The 15,094-nt window shown below is 43.5% G+C and overlaps 1 protein-coding gene across 3 annotated transcripts in view; it reads left to right on the top strand.

Moving 5' to 3' along the window:
• Positions 1 to 364: 364 nt before the first annotated feature.
• Positions 365 to 15,094, top strand: part of HM13 (histocompatibility minor 13) — a 32,679-nt gene continuing 17,949 nt past the window's right edge. For 2 of the 3 annotated variants that reach the window (XM_001363074.4, XM_007474474.3), the window contains exons 1-3: positions 383 to 721; positions 6,559 to 6,657; positions 9,878 to 9,960. In XM_001363074.4, coding sequence (XP_001363111.1) covers positions 524 to 721; positions 6,559 to 6,657; positions 9,878 to 9,960 — 380 coding nt within the window. In that variant the 5' untranslated portion in view covers positions 383 to 523. Of the gene's footprint in view, positions 722 to 6,558; positions 6,658 to 9,877; positions 9,961 to 15,094 lie in introns of all 3 variants that reach the window. The other variant, XM_001363152.4, reaches the window with a different exon arrangement.

The raw sequence follows: 15,094 nt of genomic DNA, 5'->3' as shown, positions 1-15,094 counted from the left end.
TGTTCCTGACCCCAAAACCATTATGCCACATTGGTAGTAAGAGGGAGAGAACCGAAATCAAAGTAGGACCCCTGACTGTAGATCCAGTGCTCTTTTTACTACATACGCCATGTTACAATTTGGAGGGGATGCTCGGAGTGGTTTAAAAGTCACAAACACTAGACCTTTGGAAGTATCAGGAACTGAGATTGAGTTCCCGGTGGAGGGTGGCGTGGAGGCAGCATGGTCTCCCTTTCTTTCTCCCTCATTCCGGATGCTCCATCCCCACCCCTAGGCTTCTGCGTCCGATTCTTGGACCAGATCCGGTTGCTTAGCAACGCTCTCTTCCCACCCTTTTCCCACCTCCCGGCATCAAGCTTGTTGCTAGGGGGCGGGTCGACGCATGCGCGGCATGTAGTGGGACCCAGCACGTCACATCCTGTTTCTTTAGGAGAACGTGGCCTTCCCCTCCTCTCTTCCCCTCCCCTGCAGTGCCGGCGGCGGAGCTGGAGCCGCAGCAGCCGCAGCAGCCGCAGCCTCAGCCATGGACGCGGCCCTCAGTGAGCCCCACAATGGCAGCGGCCCCGCCGAGCCCTCCGTAGCCCCCAGTCCGACCAACGGCACGGCGCGGCCGCCCTCCACCCCCGAGGGCATCGCCCTGGCCTACGGCAGCCTCCTGCTCATGGCGCTGCTCCCCATCTTCTTCGGGGCCTTGCGCTCGGTGCGCTGCGCCCGCAGCAAGGTACGTCTGAACCCTGTGAAGCCTGAGTCGGTACCCCCGCCCACCAACCTCCGCAGCCTAGTCGCAGGACTGCGAAGCTCCGCTTCCCTGCACGACCCCTCCCTCTTTCTCTTTGGGGGGGCTAGACCCACCCACCCACCCCATCCCTTCCCCTCCCACCTCCTTGCCTGTTGCCCCGTGGAACCAGGACCACCACCGCACCCCTGAGACCCAGGCCCAACCCCAACCGAAGGTCCAAAATCCTCCTTGAGCCACCGCCCAGAATTCCACCACCCACCCAGACACATGTTTAGACCATGACAGACCCCAATACTGGAGCCACACCCCATCAGACACAAACCCCTACAGCGCTGCATACACACATATAACATACAGATAAGTGCCTAACTCCATATACAAAAATACAAACACTAACATACATCCAGATGGTTCCCCAACCTGCCCTTGACAAATGCAACCTGCCCCAGTCTTGGCACACACTTCCCCCAGTCACCCTAAAAGCTCCAATGTGGCCTTGAGACCCCTGAACATTTCCTTCTGGACCCTGAATTATCTAAGATAGATCCAGGCCCATACTCATCTTCCACAGGTACTCACACTGACCTTGGCTTCCCTCCCATTGGCCTTTGACCCAAATTTCCTCCTTCCCCCAGATAGACCCTGCATGAATAGGACCAACATAGGTCCCTTGAGAGACAGAATCAGGCCCCAGTACCTGCTCAGGTCCAACCCCAATCCTGAATTTCCTTTCCTCTGGTTGTAAGAAATCCCAATATCATATGATAAATCTTCTTTCACCTCCTCCTCAAACCTACACCTCATGTTTACATGGCTAAGGATTCAGGGCAGTCCTTGCCTACCAACCTAATCCATCTGGTATCCAGAGGCTATAATTCAGTCTCTGCCTTGAATTTCATCATTCCCCCACTAGCCCTAACTAGCCTGGCCTTTTTCTGACTTAGAGACCAATCTGCTCCCAGCATCCTGTCCATCCCTCAGTCACCTTTTCTATCCTTTTTAAAGGCTGCAACTCTGTTCTTTCTCCCTCCCCCATCTCCAGGCATTCTCTAGCTACAATACCTCTCAACCTTTTCTCCTCTATCATTCAAGTCTCTCTGATCCATGTCTATGATATACCAAAGTTTGTTTCTGTCCCACCCATCTATTCCCCACCCCCATTAAATTTATCCTGGTTCCTGTCAAGTTGACCCTATCTTCTGTGACCTCTTTGCATCACCATCTATCTTTTTTCTCAAACCTTTCCACTCTATACCCTTGACCTTCATCTTTTAAATTCCCATACCTAAAACACAAATTTACTTTGACATAGGCCAAAAGCTACCCTCACTCCCTTCTCTCTGATCAGTTTAGGACCGAAAAACTTGAGGTGAACTCTTCCCCTGCCATTCTCAGAAAAGACAGACAACTTAGCTGTTTCTAATCTGGTTGCCATTCTTCCACATTCTGAAGAGAGAGATGCCTGAGCTTTCAGGATAGTAGCCTGTTAAAGAAATAGTTGACATTTCCCTCTCTTATTCCCACCTCCTAAGATCCCATTCCATTGTACTGCCAGATGGTGCCATGGGAGAATTCTCAGTCTTTATTCCCTCCCAAGAAGTACAGAGCTTGTAGCTGAGTAAATGAAGGAAGAACAATAGTGGTTATACTAGGACCACTCTAGCTTGAGAGGAAAAATAAAAAGAGGCATGGAGGTGACCTAGTTTTCGGTACTTCTCCTATATCTTTATAACAACAATAATAATAGCTGCTGACGTTCCTTTAGAATTTTATGATTTACAAAGCTCTTTCCTCTCAATGGCCCAGAGATAGAGTGTCCAACTCATTATCACTTGTTTTACTTATGAGGAAACTGAGGCTCATCAAGGTGATTTGAATTTATCATAGTCAAAGCTATTAAGGGGACTTGCGCTTTGATCATTTGACACCAGGCATAAAATATTCTCAACTTTAAGCACCCTTCTGATTTCAGACATCTCTATGTAAGCCCTTAAGTACTCCTGTTATAGTGATATAGTAAAGGGATAGACGCACACTAGAAAAAAAGACTGCAGAAGAAAGATAGTAAGTGTCTTAAATGTTGAGGGGTAGCAAGTTACTTTTAATCAAGAAATAGGTTATTCCCAATTGTATGGGACCTTCAGAGAGCTAATCCAAACTTCTCATTTTACTGATGGGGAAATAGAAGCCCAGATGTGAAATTACTTTTCCCGAAGTCATATAGCGAGTCAGTGGAAGAGCTTGGGCTGGAACTAGGTCTCCTGACTTTCCATCCAGGGCCCCATTCTCTATACCCCACTGTTCCAGCAAAGCCCTGAACCTCAGGGCTTTACAGTGAGTTGCTAGTTCCTGTTGCTTTTGTCTGAGTCTAATAACTGCTTTTAGGTTGCAAATGGATGCTGAATTCTTGCTGTTTATATCAGGGTTTTGCTAATTATGTTTGTGTTTCATAAGCCAGCATATATTCATAAATGTGCCTATTTAAGATCTCCAACTTGAATTGGTCCAGAAACCTAATTTCTTTTCTGTGGCTTAAGGAAACTTCCAGATAAGATCCAACATCTGAATTGCCAACCAGATTTTAAAATAGTTTCTCTGACATTATCAAAACCTAACATAAGAAAACTACAAATTTATAATAATCCTAATCATAGAGAAAAGTACCAAACTTCTGCCCGTAGACCAGGTTGGTGTGCAGCACCAACATAAAGAGAAATTTACATCAATTGAAAAAGTTGTGGTGTAGTGGGACAACTAAATGACACAGAGGATAAAGCACCAGCCCTGGACTCAGGAAGACATGGGTTCAAATCTAGCCTCAGACACTTCCTAGCTGTGTGACCCTGGGCAAGTCACTTAACCTTGATTGCCTAGCCCTTGCCATTCTGTCTAAAATGAATACTAAGATAGAAGGAAAAAAGAAAAAGATATAGTAGGTCAAAGATAGGATGACCATAGAGACCACCAAGGCTCCAATCTTCTCAATATCAGTGGAGGAAACTGAGGGTCCAAAAATTGAATTGAGATTATACTAGAATCCTTTTCTAGGCCTTCTCTTTCTAAGGACAACACACTTGCCATTATGTTATACTGCCTTTTTAAAATTACATCTGTGGTATTGACCATTGGACTCCTTTCTGCAGACAGGTACTAGACTGTTCACACTATAAGTGCTATACAAATTTTAACAAGTTTAAGGAATTCACTTGTAATAACTCCATTTTGCAGGTAGAGAGAGCAGCAGAGAGGATGAAGATCTTGGTGCAGGTTACATAATGAGGCAATGTCAAGGATAGATTCCTGGCCTCCTAGTCTTTGCTGCATGGGAGAGGGGAAAAAGGAAGTCCCTGTGATGCCCAAGTTTGTCTCTCTTCCAGTAGGGGATGGCATACCCAGAGCAGTGAGTTCTGGGGTTTTTTTACTGTTTTTTACCCATCCTCAAACTTTTTTAAGCAACTTCAGGTTATGTGACTCAAGTACCTGGGGGAAAAGATGTATTTTAGGGGCATTACCATTGTCCCTGCTTTAACACTCACCCCTATCCTCCAACGTCATCCTCCTAGATACAGAAAAGCAGTCAAAGGCAGATTGGGAAATGCCCTGCCCCAAAGAGGCAAAAGTTCTATTCTTGTGTTTACCAAAACTCATTGTATGGTATAAACATTAGCAAGTCACACTGCTCTCTCTGCTGTAATCTCTCAATTAAGGAAGAAGGTAGATGCAAGGCTGTGAACAAAATCATCTCAAAGCTTCTCACAGGTTCAAAATTTAGAATCCAGTGCCTTCCTCCTACAGTACCCTTGGATCCAGGGTGTTTCTGAAGCCTTCCCTCCCCTTTAGAGCACACAGGTTTAGAGCCTCTTCTTTCACCCCATTGGAGCTGGCCTGATGTGTGTGTGTGTGTGTGTGTCTCCTCCCTGTTCTGAGAGTGGAGCATCTTCTGTTGGCCAGAATGGATCTGATTGCCTGTTTTGGATCAAGTGATTAGTAGTTTTTCCCAAAGGTATTTGTGCTGTTGGAAGAAACAGCACAATCCCCCACCCCTACCCCCCCCAAAAAAAAATCTTTTGGTGAATTTCTGACCTCAGCTATAAGACAGTGGGGCTAATAAGAACCTACCCCAAGGCACTGGTCGCATGGTTTGCTTGGATAAGGTTATGGCATTTGGAATTACACTAGACTTTGGGCAGAAGTCCTGGGTTTGAATTCTGACCCAGCCCCTAAACTGCTATGTGGTGTAACCTCTCTTAGCAGGCTTCTGCTTCTTCCTCATGTGTTCAACAGTCTAGTCAAACTGATCCTGAGTATGCTGTTTCATATGCATGATATTTCCTCTCCTGTCTTAGTCCCTTTGAATAATCTAGCCCCCTTGCCGAGGGTACTTTTTCTTTGTTTGTCTTTTATATTTACTTACCTGTGTGCCTATTCCCCTTCCCCCCTCTCATTATTTTCCACCCCAAATATCCCATGCTATATAAGCTCCCTGAGGCCAGAAACTTCAATTTTTGTCATTGTATCCCAGGGCCTATCAGATAGTAAGTATTTAATAAATATTTATTGAATTGAGAGAGTTGGATCTAAGGCTTCTTCCATTTTGAAATCTCAAGACCTTCTGAAGCCTAATATTTTGTTTCTACAATCCTGTCTCAGAGCTGGGAGGAACCTTGGAGGATATCTCATTCAACCCTGCCTGGCATATGAATCTCCACATCAGTGTCCCCAGTGGTTGGTCATCCAGTGATGGGGACTGCATTCCTGCACAATTCATTATGGCATAGCTCTGATTGTTAGGAAGTAATTCCTTAGAGTGAACTGAAAACTTTATGCATTTCTCCTAACCCCACCACCAATAAACCCAGTACTGACCTTCAGAGCCACACAAAACAAGCCCTCCCTGTGACAGATATTTGAACACATAGATTATGTCTCCCCCATCTCTTCTCCATGAAAACTAGCTCTAGTTCCTCCAGTGGATCTCTCTTAAAACATGGTATCCATTGCTCAACATAGTATTGCAGATGTGACCTAAGCAGGGCAGAGGATGTTAACGCCTTGTTCACCTGATTCCCCAAGTTTTACCTCTGCTAATACAGTGTGAGGATAGTATCCTCTTTGCTGGCCTCTTTACACTTCTGGTTCATAATGAGTTTGTAATTCACAAGGGAAATCCCCTCACAGGTCTTTTTTCACATAAATTGCTATATAACCAGAGCTCCCTATCCTATACTTTGTATTGATAAGAAGAAACATCCTGTAGTGGGAAGGATACTGGACCAGATTTTAAGAGGTCATCATTTTAAGAAGTCACCCCCTATTTTACAGAGAAGAAAAATGTTAAGTGACTTGTGTAAGGCCACAAAGCTTATAAAGTAACAGCTTTGAATTGAACAGATTTTTGGAATTTGAATCTAGACCCTCTGGCTCATAATGCTGCTTTTTTTCCTGCTATACCAAGCTGCCTTTAGCCTCCAAAAGTTTCAGCTTCCTTCTCTGTAAAATGGGAATAATTATCCTTACAATCTACCTCAGGACTGTGGTCAAGAAATCATCTGAAAGTGAAGTTGTCCCTAGCTTCATATTTAGGATGTATGAGAGTTTGCCCTAAGGACATGTCTATGGCATATGTGCCAGAGGGGACTGTTTCCCTCCCCTGTCTGGGGTAAAGTGGGGGGACTCACATACCGTGTGAGGGTTACAGTCTGAGCACTCAGTCTCTAAAAGGTTTGCCATCACTGCCCCAAGGGACTTCTCCCCTTTAAAAGCACCTTAGAGGAACACTTGGATTTCATGATAAGCCAATGCCCTTCTTCTGATTGCAGAATGCTTCAGATATGCCAGAGACCATTACCAGTCGAGACGCTGCTCGGTTTCCCATCATTGCTAGCTGCACACTCTTGGGCCTCTACCTCTTCTTTAAAGTGAGTTTTTTGCTTCTGATCTGGATACTTGTGTATTTCTCCCTACTTTGACCCCAACCTAATACCCTTTCAGAAGCTCTGGGTTCAGATTTACTTGGAACTGTTCCCTTCATGATCTGCCCCCCACTTCCCACCCCCCCTGGGAAATATGGAAGAGAAAGGGCTTTTGACGGTTCCATGGCACAAGGACTTGAGAAGATAAATCCAGCCAAGGGCCCTCCTGAGGGTCAAATGTAGACTTTGCCACATGCTAAGTCTCTCATGATTAGGAAGGTATGAAAGGGGCCAGATATACTTCCATAAGTATGAGTGAGGAAGGACTAGAATGAATATATATAGATATATAAATTTGTGGCTTGGGAAATTTAATTCATTAAATATTCATGAACATGGGCCTGATGCTTGGCATTGGGGCCTGTAAGCAGGTGAGACATCAAAAATAAAGCTTTCGTGTTGTTTTCAAATGGAGGGTGAGGAGACGGTGGCAAGAGGTAGAACATAGAACTAAGATTATGAAGAGAAGTTTATAAGAGGAACAAAACAGTCTGTAAATCTAGAGGAAAGAACAGTCATTTTGCCTGGGTAGCAAGGATAGCTTCCTGGAACAGGTAACATTTGAGCTGGAAGGAGGGAATGTGCAAGACTAGCTACGGTATAGCAGGAATGGCGGGAGTAAAAGAACAGAGCAGAGTGTAGCAATGACTGGTATTGGAGTCAAAGAGACCAGGAAGGAGAGCCAAGATCTCAAAATATGAGGTCAGAAGTCCTGGACAGCAGTCTGCCTGTAAGGTCAGGAGCAGAGGTTCTTAACCTTGGGTTCTCTCCATCAAAGAGACTTTAGATAGATTGTAGGCAGTCATGAATTTGAATGGGGGGGAAATTACATCTTTATTTCAATATAATACATGTAATGGAAAATATAAAATATATATTAATACATAACATATTTTAATATAATTGGTTTCCTGTGGAATTCTATGTATTTATGCATTTAAAAACAATCTGAGATGAGATCCATAGGCCTCATCAGACTGCTATCATGGTCTGTGGCCCCCCAAAATGTTAACTCTTGTTTTAGCAGGAAGAGACTGACAGGGAAAGTATTTATACAAGGGGTACCTAGGACAGAGAAAAGAACTGAGGAGTTACAAAGATTAGATGATTAAATTCATTTTCATAAACACTGAATTCCTACTTTGTGTAAGGGAATGAAACCTGGCTTTAATTCTAGATAACAGGCTACAAGTGATGCCATAATATAGTTGACATTAATAGAAAATGCTTTCTTTGTGTCAGCCCTGAAAGAGATAGAAGGAATGCCAAGATTTTCATGACCAGCTTTGCAGAAGAAGTAAAGTGATTTATATAGGGCTCGACAGCTAAGAAGTGGCAAAGGCAAGGCTAGGAAGAGCCTAGATCTACTGACTCTTAACTTGAAGACTCTTCTTACTGTCCTAAGCTGCCTCCTTTGCATAATGAAAAGGAGATCCTTGGGAGTCTGTTAAGTTCCTAGGGAGAGGGTAACTAGTCATAAGACAGCCATTATCTCATACTGAAGGCAGCAAGCACAGGGCAGGGGAAAGCACACTGACCTAGGTCCCAGTCCCTGCTCTGATACTACCTGTGCAACCCTGAACAGTTCATTCTTGCTCTCTGGACTGCATTTCCCTGATTTGTAAAATGGAGAGAATAATATTTGCCCTACCTACCACAAGGTTGTTTAGGAAAGCATTTGTTAAACCAGACAGCATTATAGTATGGGGAGTTATTATTATCTAATCTATCAGACACCCCTGGGAGATAGGGAAAGCTAGTATTACCTTGAAGAGAGAAAAGTTGGGGAGTTTACTATTTATTGGGAGCCCTGGGAGCCTCCTTCCCTTCCCTATTGCCAATTTTGAGTTGCCAATGTGAACTTCCCCCAGGGGAGAGAATAATGAGTCAATGGTGAATGGGAAACTAAGCTATAATGTCATGCTTATTGAATTGCAGTTCCTGAAGTTCTTGGGGCAGGCCTCATTGGTTCCATCCACTTAGATCTCACCTCTCATTGAGTGTACAGTCTCTTAGGAGAATAAGGGAAAGCCAAAAACACAAATAACTATGAATGGGGGAAAGTGAAATGAGAGCAGAGAAGTGGTCCAGGCAAAGTATTCTGAGAAGAGGTTTGAGGAGGAAAGATATCTACTAGGGAGGGATGGGTTAAGGGGTGCTGTTACGAAAGACCTAATGAAGGAAATAGCAACTGTGTTGGGCTGGTAGACCTTGAAGGAAGAGAAAGACTCAAATGGAGATAAGGCTGGACAGGTAGAAGTGGGGATTGAGACAAAGCACATTTTTAGCCATGGGGAACGGTAATGAGCGAAAGAATGGAGACAGAAGATAACAGGATGAGAACAAATTATCCATTTTGGCTGGATCAAAGGTATATTTGAAGGGGAAAAGTAAAAGATGAAGGCAGAAAAAGAGAGACTGTAGTTAGATTGTGGAGAGCATTCTATGCCAGTACCAGGTATATTCTGTTTTTGTCATTGCATATTTGGGCACATGCCCTATCACTCTGCTAAACTGTAATCTCCTCAAGAGTGATCCTGGGTCAGTTTTTTATCTTTGTGTTCCTCCTACCCTTCAAGCACATTACTTTGCATGTAGGAGGTACTTAATAAGTATGTGTTGACAGCGATCAGAGTAATATAAAGGAAAAGCCACTAACATACATAAAAACTCCAATCAATGCAGTGACCAGCTTCTCTACAAGTAAGGCAAACATTGGCAGACGTGATCAGGATGTTGGTTTGTTTTGCTTAATTACACTTCCTTTTAACAAGGGACAGTTCAGTTGAAATGAGGGAAGAATCATTGGAAGTGACAGTGATGTTTAAAGAAAAAGAACCAATTTATGCATCTTTTTAATGGGTATTAAATAAAGTTAGAAGTAGAGATGCATCTTTGAGTAACACCAAGATGTATCCTCCAGGCAACCCTGGGTTAGAGTTTTGGAGAGCCATCCATAGAAGCCACAGGGAGCCAGAGAACACTTTTAGATTGCCTAAACCCCTTGGCCCCTTCCTGCTTTTCCTGCCACAGAGTGGTAATGCCAGGCCTGAAATTTTAAAATGGTTGGTAATAATGGGGAACAAGCCTTGGCTCTCTAATGGTGGCTATAGGGGAACATACTTCCAACCACTTGTGTGTGTGTTTGCTTCTGTTTCTACCTCAGATCTTCTCTCAAGAGTACATCAACCTCTTGCTCTCCATGTATTTCTTCGTGCTGGGGATCTTGGCTCTCTCTCACACCATCAGGTAATGGAGACCAATTTTCTTCATGTGGGTAGCTGGTTTTTTTGTTTGTTTTTTCCCCAGGGATGAATGAGAGATATTTACAGCCTTCTTCCCATTGTTGTCATATCCACAGGAGGACTTCACAATTGTATAGACAGTCTAAAATTCACAAAGCACTTTCCTCACAATAGCTCTGTATTGGATGGAGTGAAAGCATCCCACTTTACCAGTGAGGAAACTGAGACTGAAAAAGATAGTGTCTTGTTCAAGGCACGCAGCTGGGCAGTGTGAAGAGCTGGAAATTCAAGCCAAGGTCTCTCCTGGTCCAAAGTCTAGCACTCCACACTGTCTATCATGAGCAAATATTTATTGAGTTCCTACTCTGTGCAGAACTCTGGGCTTTGTTCTGGAGATAAATATCAGTCTCAGCAGAAGGCAAGGAGCGTATCAGAGGTAAAGGGGGCCTTAGAAAGCATCTAGTTCAGCCATTCTCCAGGTGTGGTCAGGGGATCCATAGAGGTCCCAAGTCCCTTTCAGAAGGTCCAGGAGTCAAAACTATTTTCATAATTATACTAAAACATTTAAATTTTAATATTGATAGATCTAACCCACATAAACAAAAGCTCTTTCAAGGATTCTGAATACATTTTAAGAGTGCAAAGGGGATCCTGAAACCAAAAGGTTTGAAAATAGCTGATCTAATCTAAGTCTTTTACTAAACTGAAAAGGAAATTGAGGTCTGCTTAAGGTTACACAGAGTTAAAAGTAGAACCAGGACCAGGAATCCATATCTCCTGATTCCTGATCCAGTCCTTTTTTTTCACTATACCCTATTCTCTTCAGCCTGATTTAAAGAGCAAGGTAGGGGTTTAGAGAGGGAGGGTGTGTGTCTGTGTGTGTGTCCCAGCCTGAAGATCATTTCCTATTTTTGGTTTCTTCAGATCATATTCGTAATCTGGGCCCTTCCCAGCCATTGGGGGCCTCTTTCTAGCATTTCTTACCTTCCCAGAAAAGCACCAGACGTTAATTTCAAAATATTTGGGCACACGTGTCCTGCTTCATTTGACCAAAAATGGGATTGGGAAAGGAAGAATACCTGGAATTTCTGTAGTGAAAAGAATACTGGAATTTGGAATCCAGAGGGCCCAAGTTTGAATCCTAGGACTCCTCCTTGGTTCTTGGGTGACACTGAACAAGTTGCTTCTCCTTTCTGGCCTTCAGGTTCCTCGTCTATAAAAGGAGAAGATTGAATTTGAGGAGCTCTAGCCAGGGCAACATGGGGGAAAGCCTCTCATCAGTTCCTCTAGCTGAACCTGTTTCCTTACCTATAAAATAAATGTAATAATCTCTGCTTTTCCCACCCTCTCTCCCCCCATTTATGATGTAAGGCCGAAGTGATCTGATGGGATAGAAAACATAAAGTGCCCTAAGAACATATGAATGCACTTGTTGTTTGGGAGGAGTTTGACCTACGACTCCATCAGTGTAGAGAAACTCCATCCCCAGGAATATAGATGAGTGATTCAGCTCTTGACTGGGAGTCCTGGAGACTCCCATGAAACACTGAGAGATAAAGCAACTTGCTTTTGGTCACCTAGCCAGAAGTGGGGCTGAAGCCCAGAGCTTTCCAACCCCAGCATCAGTTCCCTCCATTGCTGTGCCATCTGCTGCCATTGTCATATGCCAAGCAGCCTTACAGTGTATTGAAGCTCTCCTCGGAATCACTTGAGCATTAGAAGGATCCCTGAACTGAGTGCTGGAGATGCTTTCTTTGGCATACCTTGGGATACTCATTTTACCTCGAAATCTCTGGTACTTGGTATTTGCAACTCTGCCTCGTAGAGTTGTAAATAAAAAAATCCATGGTGAAACTTCAAGTGTGAGAGAATATGAGGTGCTGTTGCTCTTGTTAGTAATATTAACAAAAATCAAATAGAACCCTTCCCAAACAGTAGTTCAGATATGTTGTAAGCAGAGGCCGTGATCCCACTTGGAGGAACTGTAGAGCCAAAGGATGTTTTCAAGGAGTATCCCTGTCCACCAGAGCTGTTTTGGGGGACTCAGAGGTTTTTATTGCAGGTGCATTTTAATTCATGAAGAGGAAACATAAGGCTTAACAAGATATCTCAAAAGCTATGCAGGGAAAAAGAGGTCCAGGACAAAAGATAGATCTGGATCTTTTTCACCAGAAACAGATAATACCAGGTGACAGCTACTAATGGGGAGTGGGGACAAGACCCAGCCATGGAGCAAAATATCTCAGACAGTCAGTTAAGGGATTTCACCAGGATTTGGGTAAGATGACCTTCAGCTTATAGCAGGAGAAGGGAGGGAATTGAGGATCCCACTTGATGAAGCCCAGCTTACTCTAGATCCTCTTTCCTAGTTCATTGCAGAATTACTTGGGTCCCATCTCACATAATAGGGCAAGTTGGTAAAACAGATGTGAGGTCAGAGGTTTTGTAGGTAAGGGTAGATTGTCTCACATATGTTTCATTAGTTTCCTATCTCATGTCATAATCAGAGAAGCTAGTTATTGAGCATAGAATACATATACGGCACAATATAAGATATTTATACCATGTGGAAGTTTCTAGCATGTAAAGTTCCAGGGGTAGAAGATTACAGAAATAGAAAGGGAATGCCAGGTAGGAGCAGAGGCAGCCTATGGTAAGAAAGGCTCAGCCTATAACAAATGGATTTTTTGGGTTGCCACTTCTCAACTGATTTAACTGTGCTGTCAGCAGCTAGGCACAGTTGGACACTTAGGCCACTAGACCAACTAGATTTGCCATGGAGAGCAGTGGCAGTTCTCAAGCTTCTATTTGCTTATGGCACAGTATCTTTTTTTTTTTTTAAATAAAAACCCTTACCTTCCGTCTTGGAATCAATACTGTTTATTGGTTCCAAGGCAGAAGAGTGGTAAGGGCTAGGCAATGGGGGTTAAGTGACTTACTCAGGGTCACACAGCTGGGAAATGTCTGAGGTCAGATTTGAACCCAGGACCTCCTGTCTCTAGGCCTGGCTCTCAATCCACTGAGCTATCCAGCTGCCCCCCACAGGATCATTCTTTACCAGAGGAGATTATGGCACACTGACATCCTCTGTAGACTCCAGCTGGCACATATGATTGCAAGTATATGTTCCCTGCAGTTTCTGGAATACATTGTAGAAACTGATGATACAGCCCAGCTACACCCCCTGAGAATCACAGAGGCAAACTAATGGGACATGGTTCTGGAAGCAAACCCCATAATTAGAGGGAATTCTTACCATTCAAACACTGAGTCCTGGGGTATTACATTAAAGGTTTATGTCTTTTTTTTTCCTTTTTTCTTAATTGTTTCTCAAGGCACAGAAAAGATAATAGGGGATTAGAAGTGTTAATAGATCTGGTCTTGTGTTGGGGGAAAGGTTTCAAGGACACCCACCCCACCCCAACACTGTTGAAAATTTATGATCCTAAAAGAGGCCTCAAATTTAATTCTATATAACAAGCTCCTAGAGGCTGACTCTCTAACCCTGACACACACACCAGGACCTTATCCTTTGTCATCAGCATATTTCTCTGAGGAACCTTTTTCTACTCTTTGACTTAGGGCTGTGTGTTACATTTTGCCTGTCTGCTGAAATTTAGGTCTACAAATCCTTTAATCTATTGTCGATTCCTGGAAAAGGTCGAGTCCAGAATTGCCAGTTCACATTCTATATCTTGCCACTGTTCTAGAGGCATCAGAGACTTCTGATCTGCTAAGTCAAAAAACTGATCTTTCCAAGGGAGGGAAAACAATGGAGTCTTTTCAGAAGAATCCTGCCATCACCTTTGTGAGACCATTCCTCTCCAATTTAAATACTTAGGATTGATTTGGGAATCAGAAGTATCTTTCAGAACCATCATTTTGGCTTCCACAAGCACTAGTATGAAGCCTGATAGGTTTTCCTATTTAAGTGTTGCATCTTCCCCATCAGCAATCCTGACCACCAGTTTGGCCTTCTGTCTCAATAAGCCCCTATTTGTGTATGTAGGATATTTGTACTATGAAGTGTGGAATCCATTGTATGGAAGTGAGGTCATAAACACACTGTGTTCATCAATGCCATGCGCACTTATATCTCCCATTACTTGATAGCAATGGATGAGCCATTCCCTGATCAGTATCTCAGCTAAGGACAGGAGAAATGTGTTAATGCAATAACAAAAACGTGGTTTTAGTTGCTGTTACCCAAAGGCACAATTGGAACTGAAGCCAGAAATACTTTCTTTTAAGTGTCCCCAATAGTCCCATCCACTTTCTCAGCTCCATTTTAGCTCCTGTTTAATACCTAGCAAATTGATGTTCATGTACCTAAAAGGAAGATAACCTTCCTTTTAAGCAGAAAGAGAACCATTTCATGGTTCTTTCCCTTTGCTATTTCTCAGCTGCAGTTGTTGTTAGTTTATTTCCCTGCCCCTTTGCTCAGGTTACATGAAAAATTCTGAGACTGTCGACCTTTAAGGTTTGCACTTGAGTTTTTTTCTAAAATCTCCAACCTAATAGACACTCTTCTATGGGAACTATGGGTGTGTCGATTTCACTATGGTCCCGAACAATACTCCTACTCTGCCTGATCGAAGCATGCAGGTGACTAGGTTCTTGGCAGTTCTGGCCATAGAAGCTGAAGCTCTTCTAGGTTCTACCAGGCTGTGGGGTTGGCAGTGCCTTAGCACTTGCTTAATTATGTTCAGGGCTAATGTTCCTCAGATCCCCAAACAGAACGGAAGAGATGACAGAGGGATCCCAAGTGATCTTGAGAGTCTGGAACACTGAGCTAAATCAAATAAGGTGAAATCTAGTAGAGATAAATGAGAAGCCTTGACTCACAAATAACAGGTGGGAGCCATGGAAAGAAAGAAGCTACCCTGAAAAGGATCTTGAGGTTATGGTGGACTGCAAATTTGATATGAGGTAGCAGTGTGATATGGCAGCTAAAAAAGTTAATGCAGTGTTGGGCTGAAGTAAGAGAGAGAAAGTATCCAGAAATAGGGAATAATAGACCCATTGAACTCAGTGTAATGGGGGCCAGGGTTTAAGAAGCACATTAAGGAGAAGCTAGGGGACTCAATGCATAGAGAGCCAGGCCTAGAAATGGGAAGTCCTGGGTTCAAATTTGACCT

This window comes from Monodelphis domestica, chromosome 1 (genome assembly GCF_027887165.1).
Source record: "Monodelphis domestica isolate mMonDom1 chromosome 1, mMonDom1.pri, whole genome shotgun sequence".
NCBI lineage: Eukaryota > Metazoa > Chordata > Mammalia > Didelphimorphia > Didelphidae > Monodelphis > Monodelphis domestica.
Note: the sequence above shows the minus strand (reverse complement) of the source record. Positions and strands in the feature narration are given on the sequence as shown.